The 16,650-nt window shown below is 38.5% G+C and overlaps 3 protein-coding genes across 4 annotated transcripts; all 3 read left to right on the top strand.

The window, feature by feature from the left end:
* Positions 1 to 4,949: 4,949 nt before the first annotated feature.
* Positions 4,950 to 6,665, top strand: LOC134243297 (uncharacterized). 2 transcript variants are annotated; one of them, XM_062725531.1, is made up of 4 exons: positions 4,950 to 5,011; positions 5,117 to 5,848; positions 5,966 to 6,499; positions 6,595 to 6,665. In XM_062725531.1, the coding sequence occupies exons 1-4, from the start codon at positions 4,951 to 4,953 to the stop codon at positions 6,603 to 6,605; spliced, it is 1,338 nt and encodes a 445-aa protein (XP_062581515.1). In that variant the 5' UTR covers position 4,950; the 3' UTR covers positions 6,606 to 6,665. The 2 variants fall into 2 exon arrangements, with proteins under 2 accessions (XP_062581515.1, XP_062581514.1); XM_062725530.1 differs by having other exon boundaries at positions 5,117 to 6,499.
* A 3,037-nt stretch (positions 6,666 to 9,702) lies between these two features.
* Positions 9,703 to 14,511, top strand: LOC134243290 (chitotriosidase-1-like). The gene is made up of 12 exons (XM_062725521.1): positions 9,703 to 9,709; positions 11,269 to 11,448; positions 11,599 to 11,855; positions 11,949 to 12,073; positions 12,156 to 12,279; positions 12,368 to 12,562; positions 12,684 to 12,806; positions 12,920 to 13,328; positions 13,479 to 13,735; positions 13,829 to 13,953; positions 14,036 to 14,159; positions 14,248 to 14,511. The coding sequence occupies exons 1-12, from the start codon at positions 9,703 to 9,705 to the stop codon at positions 14,509 to 14,511; spliced, it is 2,190 nt and encodes a 729-aa protein (XP_062581505.1).
* Positions 14,512 to 14,548: 37 nt separating this feature from the next.
* On the top strand, positions 14,549 to 16,391 carry LOC134243291 (probable endochitinase; the record flags this gene model as incomplete). Its single annotated transcript, XM_062725522.1, has 4 exons — positions 14,549 to 14,686; positions 14,800 to 15,145; positions 15,234 to 15,419; positions 15,535 to 16,391. Coding segments are annotated over exons 1-4 (1,527 nt in total), but the record flags the coding sequence as incomplete, so codon positions are not given.
* Between the last annotated feature and the right edge of the window lie 259 nt (positions 16,392 to 16,650).

A 16,650-nucleotide genomic window follows, 5' to 3' on the forward strand; every position in this document is an offset into this window, starting at 1 on the left:
TTATTATGTTGGCCCAACGTTGGCCCATTGTTTGTAATACACCCTTAAAGAACGTGTCCTATCAAGTTGGTAGTAGTATGTTGGCCCAACGTTGGCACAATGTTTGTAATACATCCTTAAAGAAAGTGCCTTATCAAGTTGGTAGTAGTATGTAGGCCCAACGTTGGCCTATTGTTTGTAATACACCCTTAAAGAACGTGTCCTATCAAGTTGGTAGTAGTATGTTGGCCCAACGTTGGCCCGTTTTTTGTAATACACCCTTAAAGAAAGTGCCTTATCAAGTTGGTAGTAGTATGTAGGCCCAACGTTGGCCCATTGTTTGTAATACACCCTTACAGAACGTGTCCTATCAAGTTGGTAGTAGTATGTTGGCCCAACGTTGGCACAATGTTTGTAATACACACAAGTGTTATTTTGTTTAGGTCTTTCAAAGATGGGATATTTATATTGGGCCAACGTTAGCCCAATTATTATACTTCCAACTAATTGATGGTGTTAATTTTATAATTAGCTGCTGAGCTTTACGTTGGGACAAGGTTGGCACATTCTGAAATAATTAAAAGGACTTTCTATGTTCATGCTTATCATTGGTTGACTGCTTTTGTTTAGATATGATATTTTCAACATTTTAACTTTGCACTTAAGTGATCAAGCACCAAAGAGTGTTTGTTTTATTCTTTTTTTGAATTGTGTATATGCTAATTTATTTATAATAACCCAGATAGCGGAACACCGTTGGCCCAATCTTACATTATGGTTCTTTTATCTATGTTGGGTTACCTTGATTGGGCCAACAATGGCCCAACATGGAATATTGATAGCTGGTTATGTATGCATGTAATAGTGCGCTAATGTTGGGCTAACTGTTGGCATTATATCATAATGAGAGAAAATATTTGTTTGGGGATTGGCATCGGCCCTACGTTGGTCCAATATACCATGAATCTGACTGAGGATCATGGGTAGACAACAACCGTGCTACTTGTAATATCCGCGCCATTTTTAATCTGACACGAGCTAGCGTAATGAGACTGATACCTTGCATATCTGCATCCACTTTGTAAGTATTAATATATAATATGTTTGCCACGGCACAGCTGAATTAACGTTTAGTTTTTAAACGATATCATGTACAAATCTTCGTAAATCAGACACGGAGAAGTGCAGAGGCCAGGTGCTGTTGGGTCAACACCGTACAGATAGCATGCTAACATTGGGCCAACGTTGGGCCAATGTAATCGGTTACATCGGGCCAATGTTGGAAAATGGCATTGACCCAATTTAAGTTTGCTCATCGGCCCAATGTTGGCCCGATATGTTGGGCCAACGTTGGCCCAATGTAGAGTGGTATTTCTACAGATATTGGCCCAACGTTGCGCCAACATTGGCCCAATGAATGCGACATTGTTGGCGAAACGTCAACAAGAACATTGGGCCTATGTTGGTAAATGACGTTAGCCCAGTGTCATTTTGCTCCTTTGCCCAATGTCAGCCCGATATATTGGACCGACATTGGGCCAATGTGTATAAACATTTAATTGTTACAAATCTATATATTAACAAATCTGATCGTCTCTACAATCAGAAATAAATCTACAACCAATCCTTCTTGAAAAATCAAGCTAGCTAAAATAAATTTAAAATTCTTATATTTTATCAAAACAAAATAAATTATCAGTGATTAAATATTTTGCTTCTATACAAGAAAAATAAATGAAAGTATAAAAAGTTACAGTTACAGTTAAAACAATAAACAATTTGCTCCTTATTTAAATTGGAATTTGTGTCTATAGTAGAATACATTTCCGAAGTCTAACTTAATTTACTTATGTACACTTAACGTCGAGTACATGATCAAACATTTTGAAAATGATGAACTTGCTGAAGTTAAAACAAAATTTATTCAGTACTAAAAATAAATTGGGTTCTTTCATTAAAAATTTGTTCATTGTAACGACAAATTTTCAATACATGTATTTTATATGGGGCAACATTGAATCAAATTTATTGTGATGATGATTATCAAGCGTATAAATATCATGCATAAATGCCTTCATCACGCAAGCTAATCACTTAATCACACAATGAAGCAAAAACGACGGTTGTTCCTTAATTGACAGCTTAAACATATAGTGATATACTTGTAAATTTAATCGTATGATTACTCTTTACTGAGAAAAGTAACAAATGTATTAAGTACCAAATATTACAATTTTAGTGTTACTGGAGATTCTTAAAAGACATGGAGAACACAATCAAAGAATGGCTAAGATATGCCAAGGACAGGGATGGGGGAGGAAGAAACGGACAGAGAAGAAAAGAAGGGGGAGGAGGAGATTCGGGAAGAGGAAATGGAGACTTAGGAGAGGATCAGATGGAAAGTGGCAGTGCCTAACTTTTTTTCTGTAATATAGTGTGACATACCTGTAGTTCTACCCTTTTTTGTGTCTGTTTGTCGGTTATAAACACGATGCAGATGCCAGAAACATTTTTGTGTAAGTAAACAAAATGACGGGATTCATTTTAGTATTATTTTAAGAACAGGAGGGCTTTGTTTATTTCTTAGACGTGCTTATTGATACCTGTAATTTACTGAACTTGTGCATAATTTACATCAGAGAGTGAGTATACAGTCATGTAACCCTACATGTATCGCTTGAAGTGAGCATCGACTTTTAATTCTTTATTAATGTTTTCTTCATGCACTGAGCAATAAAATTATAGTATGTGATAACTTAATTTTATATTTTGATTTCTTTTTCCTCAGTTATTTAATTATTGTAGAGCTACTTACAATGCAATACTTGTTGATGTCAATTCTATGAGATATTGAGAATATGTATTAAAATATTAATCTAGACTAGCATAAGTAGCATACAAGATAGTATTAAAGGGCTTTTACCATTAAACTGTACTACAAAACTAGTATAACCTTATTGTATATACATGTATTTGTTTGTCAATTTTGAGGACAAATGGTTAACCAGTGAAGAGCAAATGAGTTGTCATGGAGAGCCAATAAGATACAAATCAACGTTGGCCCAAAAATGATGTTTTCCTAATATTGAAAGAATAAGTGGCCCAAAAAGGGCTCAATGATATCCGTTCGTTGTTCCAACAATAAGCCAACAAGTCGGTCTGATTAAGGGCCGATGAGCAAATTACCGTTGGCCCAACATTAATTGCTTACAATTGCCCAACTGTACAAAAATGACGTTTACCCAACATTGAAAAAATACACTGGCCCAACAGTGGCCCAATATTAACTGTTACGTACATTGGCCCAACGATAAGCCAACAAGTTGGTTTGATTAAGGGCCGATGAGCAAATTACCGTTGGCCCAACATTAGTTGCTTACAATGGCCCAATTGTACAAAAATGACGTTTGCCCAATATTGAAATAATACATTGGCCCAACAGTGGCCCAATATTAACTGTTACATTGGCCCAACAATAAGCCAACAAGTTGGTTTGATTAAGGGCCGATGAGCAAATTACCGATGGCCCAATGTTGAATTCAAACAGTGGCCCAACATAAGGAGCGTTGTTGGCCCAACAAAGGTCCAATAACATCCTGCTATCTGGGACAAATACCCGTGACAAGAAAGGTGTAACGAATGCAAAGAGTATACCCTGGTGTTGATGTATCATCGGTATTGAAGTTTTGTCATCTTTTTAAAATTAAATCCGGCCATTTATTTCAGTGCTTTTAATTAAAGTTTTTTACTGTGAACATGGAATTTGCATATAGCCCCTGCGAAGCACAGTGGCTAGAGAATTTGCAATAGATTCGCGAAAAAGAAATTGATCCTAATGTTAAGAGTACGTCTCTAAATTCACAGACCTCCAAATCTCTAGAAGTTCTAGAAAAGAAGGCAAACAAAACAAGTCTTTTCTATTATATTGGTAAAATTACTTCAAGTGTAGTATTTTCACAACGCTGTTATGAATCAATAGATTTTTATTACTTTTTGTAATAAAGGAAAGCTCTTATGAGCACTTTACATTTTGGATTTTCCTTTGAGGTCTCCTGTTTTTTAAGTTCCATTTTATCTTTTACTTTTCAACTTGTGCACATTTCAAAGATTTTTTTCGAATCAATAATTTAATAACAGTATCACACATACAAGAATATGAAAGATTGACTTCAACTTATCTGTAAAGCATTGGGGCTGCTCCTTGTCTTTTTAAATCCTGCTTTACTAGAAACACTATGTCCAGGGTTCTACTGAAAACAAAACGATTCCATATCGACTGCTTGCTTTCTTTTTTACAATTTGAACAGGTAAACAGATTTTCTAAATTTGGGAAACATTGCTGCGCACATATTTATGAAATTTAAAATGTAGAAGCATTCCAAAAATAAAGGTAGTTTGACGCATCGTCCGACAATGGCTTGCAATGTCGTGCACCTGTTCAAACTTTAGAACACAGACATGTATAGTCAAACACGGTATTAGCATTTGATGAACAATACGACACAGTACATAGAACCAGTTTATTTTGTCAATGAAACAAACTACAGATGCTAAACATGCATTACTTTAATGTTTTCATTAACTTCCTGATCGGAATTCGATTCGTGCTGATCATCCTGCTAATTCCACTCACAAAAATTTCATAACGAGATGAAACATATAAAAGGCCTCCAAGACAGTTCATCTTCAGTCCAGTGTCTTTCCAGAAGCTAGAAACACGCAAAAAGGTATTTCATTCACATGAAAAGAAGAGAAATCTTTTGTAGAGTTTAGAATAATGAATGTAAAATTAATATTTTTAAAAATAATTTTAATGTGGGAAAAATTATTCTATAATTATTAAATTTAGATTTGTTGAAAAATCATTCTATTAAAATGCAAATATTTTGTAAAAGATTGACACGAAATGTTTTTTAACTAAAAGAAAAAAAATATTTTAATTTCTTTAAATTTGTAACATTTGCAGAAATCATGCTGAAGGAGGTGTGCTTTCTACTGTTGGTCACTTACGTGGCTGCCACATATAGCTCTGGTAAATTTATTTTTACTTTTTTCTCGGATAGGACATACATTTTTTACTGATTTTAGTAGGGTATCTGAGTATCAATTCAATGACCAATATATATTACTATTATAGGTTATCCTTCCATTCCCTCCGGTCCGTCCTCAACCTACCCCACTTATCCAACTGGTGGATACAGATATGTCGTGTACATTCAGTATCTCTACTATTTATTTGTCACATACGGACCAACCTCTGTCCAATATCTACAGTATTACCAATACTTAGTCAGACTACACATCATTCCTGATGGGTTTAACTTTGGCAGAGGGGGATTTCCAGGATTTGGCGGTAGTGGAGCTTTTCCATTAGGAGGTAGAGGTGGTATCAGCCCTACTGGGGGCAGTCCAACTGGTGGATTCCCATTAAGCCCTGGATTTGGAGGTCTTCCGCTGGGAGGATCAGGTTCCCCATTGGGAAGTGGTATCGGAGGCCTCCCCTTAGGAGGCAACAGTCTTGGAGGAGGATTCCCACAGGGAGGTTCTGGATTTCCTACAGGTGGACTCCCAAGTGGCGGTGCAGGGTTCCCTCTTGGTGGAGGTAGTCTAACTGGTGGTTTTCCACTTGGCGGATCAGGTTCTCCATTAGGTGGTGGTATTGGAGGTTTGCCTTTGGGAAGTTCTGGCTTGGGAGGAGGAATGCCATTGGGAGGATTCCCGAGCGGAGGTGCCAGCTTTCCTTTAAGCAGTGGAGGTTTAGGAGGTTTACCAATTGGCAGTGGAGGTCTTGGAGGAGGATTCCCTCTTGGTGGTTCTGGATTTCCTAGTGGAGGATTCCCTACTGGTGGTGCCGGATTCCCTATCGGAGGTGGATTCCCTCTCGCGGGAACTAGTGGAAGCTTCCCTATTGGGGGAGCTGGATTCCCTACTGGAGGCAGTGGTTTTGGTGGATTCCCATCTGGTGGTGCCGGATTCCCTATCGGAGGTGGTAGTCGTGGAGGTGGATTCCCTCTCGGGGGAAGTAGTAGAAGCTTCCCTATTGGGGAAACTGGATTCCCTACTGGAGGCAGTGGTTTTGGTGGATTCCCATCTGGTGGCAGCTCTTTAAGTTTGACTAGAAGTGGTTCTAGTTTCTCATCTGGTAGTTCTGGATTCCCAAGTGGAGGATTTCCAACTGGTGGTGCTGGTTTCCCCATCGGCGGAGGAAATCTTGGAGGTGGATTCCCCATCGGGGGAACTGGTGGAGGCTTTCCTCTTGGAGGAACCGGATTCCCTACTGGAGGCAGTGGTCTCGGAGGATTCCCATCTAGCGGCAGGTCTTTAAGTCTTACCAGGAGTGGTTCTAGTTTCTCCTCTGGTAGTTCCGGATTCCCAAGTGGAGGATTATCGGGTATTGGAGGTGGATTTCCCGGATCCGGACTCAGTGGATTTTCTGATTTCTCCAGTTTGTCTTCCAGTTTGAGTGGGTTTGATGATCTTAATGATGGGTTTTCCGGAGGCTATGGTGGATACAAATCTGGTAATTGTTTTATTATGATATTCAAAAGGAGAGAAAATACCAAACGATTACACCTAATATTGTATTCTATGATCAATTTGTACGTGTATTTTTAGGTAAATACTAGTGGACCATAAGACTGACGACAGGATGTAAACACGGAATTGAAGATTAGTAATGACACTGATTTTGTTTTTGTAAATACATATGTATATATTTTTATGGTTATGGAATAAACGGATGTACCTGAATTGTTTTCCTGATATTTTAAGCGAATAGAAGTCTACTCTATGAACAAACTAATGATTCTATGCATTTGTCGAGATTACATTTAAGTATGAAAAATGATCTTGAAAAAAAATATTAGATATAAATCATTGAACATGACATACATACACTGATCCCTGGAAAATCCAGAGGTGGGATTGCGTGTCTAGGAGAAGTAAACATCCCCTACTAAGCGGCCACACACTTCATAAGTCCTTTGTATCAACCAATTAGACAGATCATTACCTAGTCCAAATTTTCTACAAATACAAAGCTTAACAATTTGTATGAAACAAGTCGCCTGTCTTGGTTAAAATAAATGATCGTATAACTCAGAATGTTCATATCCAGGTGATAGCGAAATACACCAAAACTGATTTTTGAAAAGCTGAATTATCACACAATTCAGTTGTTAGTAGGCTAATTCGTCAATAGACAATTACAAACTTTGTATGGTGATTTTAAAATTAGATGAAAGTTAAAACGAAATTTTGCGAAAGATTAATTCGACGGATGCTTTCAAAAGAATTTTGATTTAAAAGTCATACAATGTGAAATTTAAAAGCAGGATAAACTTTTTATGCATCAGCTGTGATATGTTTAGATTTTAATTGAAAAAGGACCCATAATACGGATTGAAATTCCTAGAAATAACAAAAATTGTAGTTTAAAATTTTCATCTTTAGAAACTTTTATTATAGACAAGGAATAAGGATTTTATGCTGCTACTATTGATCAGGGAAGGAATAAAACAATATGATAGTATTGAATGATATCTTTATGATAAATGCTACTTACCACATCATAACTTGATGTGATAAATTTAATTATCTTTCACATTTGAATATTTAATGCATGCATAAAAAATCCACATATACAAAACTTTTAAATATTCCTAAAAGTGAGAAACAAATTTAACATTTTTCCTGCTAAAAGCAATTAAACTTTCTTTCTTCATTATCAGAGCTTACAAATAGTGTTTGCCCAATTTTCTTTTTAACTACAGATATATTAAAGGTGTTTTTATATTAACATCACAACGCTCAATTTTTGTGAAATCAACCGAAGAGAGAATTCAAATAGAAGTATTTGTATGTAGAAAGCTTGCCAGAAAAATTCCTACATCACCAAAGCTTGACAGTTCTTCGTACATCTGTACTTTTTACTAAATGATTTGGAAAAGACACATTTAGATGTTTCGTATCATTTAGTTTTGATAATCAGTTAGGATAATAATTTTTTTGTGACAGTACCTATCCTTCGTTCCAAGTCCAATGCTTATTTACAGATAAATAGTGTATCAATCCTTTTAAATATATTTCAATATAATTCAGAATGACGCATGCCTGGTCATTGTAAATGACCAAAGCTGCCATGGTAAGTCTTTCATTTTTATTGAATCAAATATGTACACGCATTTTATTAAATAATTTCATTATAGTTTTTAAATATGTTTTTTTTAAAAAGTATTTTACCATATTTTTTCATTGAATTGGTGCAGATAAATTAACAATATATTCTCAGAAAAATTTATAGAAAAACTGCGAAATATGGTTTTTCGGTAAATAAAAAATAATTCCAAAGAATTATCGATAAGAAAAATTATAGAAAAAAATTAAAAAGGACGAAAAGCAAAGAAAAAAAAAAGACCTTGTAAACATGTTTACATTGACTGCTAGATATACGACACTGTGCAATTCGTCAAAATGCACGTAATTTTTAAAATAAATCGAAGACATTTACGAAACATCATTAATTTTTTGTGAGAGAGAAAGAGGGAGGCAGAAAGAGAGATGGTATTTTCCTATTTACTTGAAATGGTGCTCCAACGCTAAGAAAAAACTATGCTTGTGAAAATTTAATTAAATAAACTGTACCTTAAATTTATAAATACTCTTTTCTATTTACCGTTATAATCTCACTCGATCAACATTTATTTAAAATTTTAAGCGTAGACTTGTGAAAATCATCTGCGGACAAACATTTTTTAAATATTAGGAAATAAATAAAACCAAGAATGGTGAGAGATTTCTAAAGTATTTTGTTAATGTTATTATTGAAATCTACAGTAAGTAACAAACCTTGTAGATTTACCTAAATAAAAACGAAAACAGTGACCGTTAGACGAGACTTTCTCTTTGATTTGTATGTAGGCCAGTCCGGGAGACTGCATTCATACTTCTATTTACAGCAATCTATCCGAGTTCAGGGCTTTTGGTATCAAATGTTTGTCATAAATTCATAATAACGAACATAGGTCTAGCTATAGCACATTTAAGTTATATAGAATCACAAAGGACTGAAAAAGATTGCATTATATTTATTGTAAAATAAAATTTAATCAATCGATATTATTTTAATAATTAAAAATATCACAAGTCTTAATCATTAAGAATCATTCAGAAATTCACGATGTCGATAGCGCTTTCTGAATACTGAGAACAATTTGAATGATCATTAAAATGCCAAAGATTCAAATTATTGTCATAAACATTAATTCAGAAGGTCCATGACCTCCAGGCTTTCATTACAAATGCATTGCTGATGAACATTTCCCTCTCTCGCTGCGAACCATCCTTTATCTATCGATAACCAATGATAAATGTAAGCATACTTTTATAATTTTCAAATTAAAAAATAATAACGAATTACATTAATTACATTTTTATATTACACATATAAATACTAGTATATAGAATTTAGAAATTAGTTTCAGAAAGGTCCTATTTTTAAAATTCTATTAGTTACATCAGTTTAAAATGCATGAAGAAATCTTAAATTAATGCTTAAATATCACAGCGAGCTTGAAATTAGACACCACAGAGTCTGACACATCAGTTTGATATTTTTTGATATTTTACTAAAAAGACTTAAATGGTAACCCAAAACAAAATAAGTTATTTACCCATTTTTTTTTTTTTTACATTTTCCGTTCACCAGATGATGCCACTGGACTCATGGCCGGTGAGACCGGTCGACAAATGATGCTTACTCCTCTCTGGCAACTGATCCCAACTTTGATGTATCTGTGTTTGTTTTGTTCCCGATTTGATTGATTGATTTTATATTGTTTAACGTCCCTCTCGAGAATTTTTCACTCATATTGAGACGTCACCGTAAGCCGGTGAAGGACTTCAAATTTTGACCTTTACTCGGCACTCAGGGCCATTGAGCAGTGAGGGATCTTTATCGTGCCAACGCCTGCCGCTGACACGGGGCCTCGGTTTTTAAGGTCTCATCCGAAGGACCCGCAACTTTCACTTCAAATTGCCGAGCGCATGGCGAAGGAACAGTTGCTACCCATTTTAACGACTAGTTCAGTCGCGGCCGAGATACGAACTCACGACCTCCCGATCACGGAGCGAGCGCTCTACCGACTGAGCTACCGTGAACGGTGTTCCCGATTTGTATTGCCAGAATAATCACTGTGCGTTATCTCCACATAATGGTATTTTAACGACCAAGCTCTATGATAAACGTGATGACTTTAACTTTACGATCCTCAATTTTTCTTACTTGTGCAGCAATAAACCTTCATCGCCTGCATACGGAGTTTATATATCTCAGTTGATTCGATACGCAAGAGTATGCCACACGTATGAACAATTCCTAAAGCGAGGTAAATTATTGACAAACAAGTTGATGACACAAGAATATCAGCAGTCTCGTTTAAAGCCATCATTTCGTAAGTTCTTTGGTCGATACAATGACCTTGTCAGCAAATACAATTTATCATTGAGTCAAATACTGACTGACGTTTTTCATACTAATTGTTAGTCCATTATTCATACACTGAATTGACGACGGGTATCTGTTATTTCCTGATTATGACAAGGAGTACACGGTGGATGCGATCGGTCGGCAGGTGCCATGCTCACTCCTCCATGGCACCTAATACCACGTCTGATGTTTTAGAGGTCCGCGATTGCTCTGCTCCTAATACTGTTCGTTATCTCCATACCCTTCATCCTACTCATTGTTATGCCATTATTTATATACTGTACACATTGCGTTGTCCAGGAATTTTTCCTTTTCATTACCTGAACATGATAAGGAGCACACGGATGGTGTGTTCGGTCGGCTGGGAATGTTCATTCCTACATGGCACCTGATCCCACCTCTAGATTTTTTAGAGGTCCGTGTTTACTCTGCTCCAATTTCAATCTACTAGTAATTAAAATTAGATTTTGATCCTCTCCAGCTAGATCGATCTAGCTAGAGCGGATCAAAGATCTAATTTTAATTTGACTGCTCCAATTTCGTATTGTAATACTGAATACAACTTGAATTTCCATATATTTCAAACATACACGTCTTTCAATAAAGATTTCCTTTTCACAGAAGCAAGTGGCCGTCTTTGGTTTACTAGTCCTTACATTTCAAGGTATGCAATCAATTATTTCCTCATTTTCATTTAAAGAAAACGTCTGAAATTTCCAAACACAAAAGTTTTACATAAAATTACATAAAGATGGTTTTTTTAAAATAAATTAATGTAATTGAACATGAAAACAATATTTTAGATGTACAACCATACAAACGAGTTTGTTACTTCACCAACTGGGCACAATACAGAACTTCTCCCATGACCTTCAAAGCGGATGATGTGGATCCTTTCCTCTGCACTCATATCATGTACGCTTTCGGTAAAGTCGTGGGCAACACAATCGATGCTTATGAATGGAACGACAAGGGCACCGGTGGTAAGTTAAACGTCTTCCTGGTCATTGTAGATAGAATATGATTGTATCATTTTCGGTAACGTGTCAGGTATTTCAGCTCTCGAGGCGACAAACGTAGTTGAGCTTTGCTCGAATGATTCGCACTCACATGATGGACTATTTTCGATGCAGGCCAATACGAGAAGATAATGAACCTGCGATCCGTGAACCCAGATCTCAAGATCCTGTTGGCCATAGGTGGATGGACTCACGGCACCGCGCCCTTCACTGCCGTGGTAGATGACCCCAATGACATGGCAGCTTTTGCAAACAACGCCTTGGCTTACTTAAAAACATACGGATTCGACGGTCTGGATCTGGACTGGGAATATCCGGGTGGTAATGGAAGCCCTCCAGAGGACAAACAGCGTTTCACGTCTTTTGTGCAGGTCAGTATAATAAAAACTTCCGTTCCAGAGCAGCTGTATCAAAGTCCAAAGAACTTGCCACAAGGTTCTCATTGTGTCTGCCTTCTCTTGCAGAAACTTCGGCAAGTGTTTGACGCTGATGGAGTAGCCAGCAACCGTGCGCCTCTGTTACTGACGGCAGCTGTTGCAGCTGGCAAATCTACGATTGACAAAGCCTATGAAATTGACCTCATCTCCAAGTAAGTTGCATTCTCGCAGTGCGGGGTGCCTGATTTGTTATGTCCACTCATGAACGTTTAAAAATTTCCCCCCGTATTTCAGAGAGCTAGATTTCATCAATCTAATGAGCTACGATCTTCATGGAAGCTGGGAAGCAACCACCGGACATCACAGTGCGCTTTTTGGTCGTGCTGGTGAAGGTGGAACTTCTGCGTATATGAATGTGGTAGGTTTTTCAGTTCGTGTATGAATTCCTTGCAAATAGATCTTTTGGATGCACTTGCCTCGAATCCTTCATTCATTTATTTGCGCAGGATTATGCGGTGAACTACTGGATTAATCTCGGTGCACCTGCAGAAAAGCTGGTTTTGGGAATGGGCCTGTACGGCAGATCCTTCACCCTCTCTAGTTCCAGTAATACAGGAGTAGGAGCCCCTGCCGTAGGAGCAGGAGCAGCTGGAACATATACTGGAGAAGCAGGGCTGTTGGCCTATTACGAGGCATGTGACGTTTTTCTTGTCATCTCAATTAAGAAGCCACTTTTGCTGATCTACTTATCTAAACTAGCTGGCATTTGAAAAAGAGTTATTACATGTATCGTGTTGACTAAGATCAATGCAAATGTTGCAGGTGTGTTATAATTTGAAATACAATGGTTGGACAAGACAGTGGCACAGTGAACACAAAGTACCGTATGCGTATCACGGTATCCAGTGGATCGGATATGACGACACGGAGAGTTTCCAAGTGAAGGTAAGCTTAAAAGTAAAGAGCTGTCTAGGCCCTAGATCCCATACAGTTACATAGTTTAAAATATCCCACTAAGGAGGCTGGTCTGTCTGAAATATTATTTTCATTCGCGATAGATTGACTACATCAAGTCCAAAGGACTGGGTGGCGGTATGGTTTGGTCTCTTGATCAAGACGATTTCAGCAACAGTTGTGGCGATGGGGCATATCCTCTGATGAACCTATTGCGAAGTGGGCTGTCTGGATCTCCTGTAGCTTCCACTTCTTTGCCACCGTCTTTGCATTCCTCCTCTCAAACTGTGCCGTCCTCCTCCACAAGATTACCTACCACCATTCCAGGCACTGCAGTGTCGGGATACAAACGAGTTTGTTACTTCACCAACTGGGCACAATACAGAACTTCTCCCATGACCTTCAAAGCGGATGATGTGGATCCTTTCCTCTGCACTCATATCATGTACGCTTTCGGTAAAGTCGTGGGCAACACAATCGATGCTTATGAATGGAACGACAAGGGCACCGGTGGTAAGTTAAACGTCTTCCTGGTCATTGTAGGTAGAATATGATTGTATCATTTTCGGTAACGTGTCAGGTATTTCAGCTCTCGAGGCGACAAACGTAGTTGAGCTTTGCTCGAATGATTCGCACTCACATGATGGACTATTTTCGATGCAGGCCAATACGAGAAGATAATGAACCTGCGATCCGTGAACCCAGATCTCAAGATCCTGTTGGCCATAGGTGGATGGACTCACGGCACCGCGCCCTTCACTGCCGTGGTAGATGACCCCAATGACATGGCAGCTTTTGCAAACAACGCCTTGGCTTACTTAAAAACATACGGATTCGACGGTCTGGATCTGGACTGGGAATATCCGGGTGGTAATGGAAGCCCTCCAGAGGACAAACAGCGTTTCACGTCTTTTGTGCAGGTCAGTATAATAAAAACTTCCGTTCCAGAGCAGCTGTATCAAAGTCCAGAGAACTTGCCACAAGGTTCTCATTGTGTCTGCCTTCTCTTGCAGAAACTTCGGCAAGTGTTTGACGCTGATGGAGTAGCCAGCAACCGTGCACCTCTGTTACTGACGGCAGCTGTTGCAGCTGGCAAAACTACGATTGACAAAGCCTATGAAATTGACCTCATCTCCAAGTAAGTTGCATTCTCGCAGTGCGGGGTGCCTGATTTGTTATGTCCACTCATGAACGTTTAAAAATTTCCCCCCGTATTTCAGAGAGCTAGATTTCATCAATCTAATGAGCTACGATCTTCATGGAAGCTGGGAAGCAACCACGGGACATCACAGTGCGCTTTTTGGTCGTGCTGGTGAAGGTGGAACTTCTGCGTATATGAATGTGGTAGGTTTTTCAGTTCGTGTATGAATTCCTTGCAAATAGATCTTTTGGATGCACTTGCCTCGAATCCTTCATTCATTTATTTGCGCAGGATTATGCGGTGAACTACTGGATTAATCTCGGTGCACCTGCAGAAAAGCTGGTTTTGGGAATGGGCCTGTACGGCAGATCCTTCACCCTCTCTAGTTCCAGTAATACAGGAGTAGGAGCCCCTGCCGTAGGAGCAGGAGCAGCTGGAACATATACTGGAGAAGCAGGGCTGTTGGCCTATTACGAGGCATGTGACGTTTTTCTTGTCATCTCAATTAAGAAGCCACTTTTGCTGATCTACTTATCTAAACTAGCTGGCATTTGAAAAAGAGTTATTACATGTATCATGTTGACTAAGATCAATGCAAATGTTGCAGGTGTGTTATAATTTGAAATACAATGGTTGGACAAGACAGTGGCACAGTGAACACAAAGTACCGTATGCGTATCACGGTATCCAGTGGATCGGATATGACGACACGGAGAGTTTCCAAGTGAAGGTAAGCTTAAAAGTAAAGAGCTGTCTAGGCCCTAGATCCCATACAGTTACATAGTTTAAAATATCCCACTAAGGAGGCTGGTCTGTCTGAAATATTATTTTCATTCGCGATAGATTGACTACATCAAGTCCAAAGGACTGGGTGGCGGTATGGTTTGGTCTCTTGATCAAGACGATTTCAGCAACAGTTGTGGCGATGGGGCTTATCCTCTGATGAACCTATTGCGAAGTGAATTGTTTGGATCAGCAGTAGTATCTCCATTGCTTTCTTCTACGTACCCTTCTACTAATGTCTTAACTTCTTCTCTATCTCCACGAGGGTCAACCACCAGAGAAACTGGATCTTCTAGTTCAAACTATCATGTATCTACAGATAGCCAATTAAGTAGTAAGCGAACAACGCAGTCTCGCACAGTTTCAGGAGATATTTTTTCAACAACGATATCGTCTATCTGTGGAGGTAGGCCGTTAGCACCTCTAATCTTATAAAATAAAAAAAGACAAAAGCATATTGTGTATATGATATTAAAGGAGAAATTATTTTACAGCACCGAAGCAGTGTGAAAATGGTCGGTTTTATGAGGACAGTTGTGATATACGCAAATACTACCAGTGTTCTTCCGGTGTTGCTTGGCACTATGAGTGTGCTGCAGGAACAGTGTGGGATAAACGAATCCAAAATTGTAACTGGGATTACCTCGTCCTTACTTCCTCTGCCCCCTGTGGATGTGGTCGTAAGTTCACACTATGCTGCAAATATTCACTTATTTTTTCGTCTGGTTTCGAAATTTTCGATGAAAATTATACATGAAATGGTATATGTTGACCAGTTTGTTTTATCAATTTCAGCTCCATCAAATTGTATTCATGGAAACTTTTACGAAGACAAATGTGATATGAAACTTTACTACCAATGTGCACATGGTATTCCTTATCCATATGAATGCCATCCTGGAACTCTTTGGGATATCACAATTACAAACTGCAACTGGGAAAATGCAGTTCCTAGCAGAACAACCCCGTCTGGATCAGATTGCAGCAGTTATCGGACAACTCACTTACCAGATCAGCAGACAACGGTTCCGTCTACTCAAACCCAAACACAGATGTCTAAAACGACTCCCCAGTATACAGAACATTCAACTTTTGATTCAACGAATAGAGATTCCTCAACGATGAAAGCCTCCACTTCCTCAAACACACATACACAGTCTGTTGATCAAACTACAGTCAAACCTCATACTACCGAAACACATACTACCTCCCAATCATACACATCTGTTACACCTGTGTCGATAGGTCAGCTTAATACACTTCAGTCAAGTACATTTACTAAGCAACCCATGGTTTCCTCGACATTTTTCATTCCATCTTCTTCAAAAAGTGAAACCCGAATCAATGAACAATCCACAACCTCGCCTCCCTTTGCTACAACAGGTGCTGCGGTGTCACATTCCCGGCAACAAATCACATCATTCCGTGTTATTACAAATGATTGGACACAACAGGCTACCACACCTTCCATTATTGAAACTACAAGTCCCACTATGTCAAAGTATCAGCACCAAACAACTGCGGATCTCACTCCATTACAAACCCACCAAAATGCAGCAACTTCGCCATCTGTTGCCACAACAGATGGTACTCGAACAAACCATCCGCAAACATCAATGTTACCCAATGTCGCTGTTACAAATGGCACAACAACAAATGGCACTCTATCTCATGTAGGAACACAGACAACCTCGCAACAGGTTACAACAACAAATGGCGCTCTATCTCAAGTTCAGCAACAGACAACACCGCCACAAGTTACAACAACAAATGGCGCACTATCTCAAGTTCTGCAACAGACTACCACACAAACCCAAACGACAACCGCTTGTGGACGTGAGTTATTGCCCTTTTGTCACCGAACATATTTGAAATGTTCAGACCTTTTACAATAAATTAATGTAACTTTTG

The sequence above is a fragment of the Saccostrea cucullata genome, unplaced genomic scaffold (assembly GCF_032062105.1).
Source record: "Saccostrea cucullata isolate Sc308-1 unplaced genomic scaffold, CSIRO_AGI_Scuc_v1 ctg133, whole genome shotgun sequence".
Classification (NCBI taxonomy): Eukaryota; Metazoa; Mollusca; class Bivalvia; order Ostreida; family Ostreidae; genus Saccostrea; species Saccostrea cuccullata.

Bases quoted from the DNA above. Each gene is read 5' to 3' on its own strand.
- LOC134243297 (XM_062725530.1), top strand. From the start codon at position 4,951: ATGCTGAAGGAGGTGTGCTTTCTACTGTTGGTCACTTACGTGGCTGCC. The intron at 5,012-5,116 runs GTAAATTTATTT...TTACTATTATAG, and splicing joins GGCTGCCACATATAGCTCTG to GTTATCCTTCCATTCCCTCC.
- LOC134243290 (XM_062725521.1), top strand. The intron at 13,329-13,478 runs GTAAGTTAAACG...TTTTCGATGCAG, and splicing joins GAACGACAAGGGCACCGGTG to GCCAATACGAGAAGATAATG. The intron at 13,736-13,828 runs GTCAGTATAATA...CTTCTCTTGCAG, and splicing joins GTTTCACGTCTTTTGTGCAG to AAACTTCGGCAAGTGTTTGA.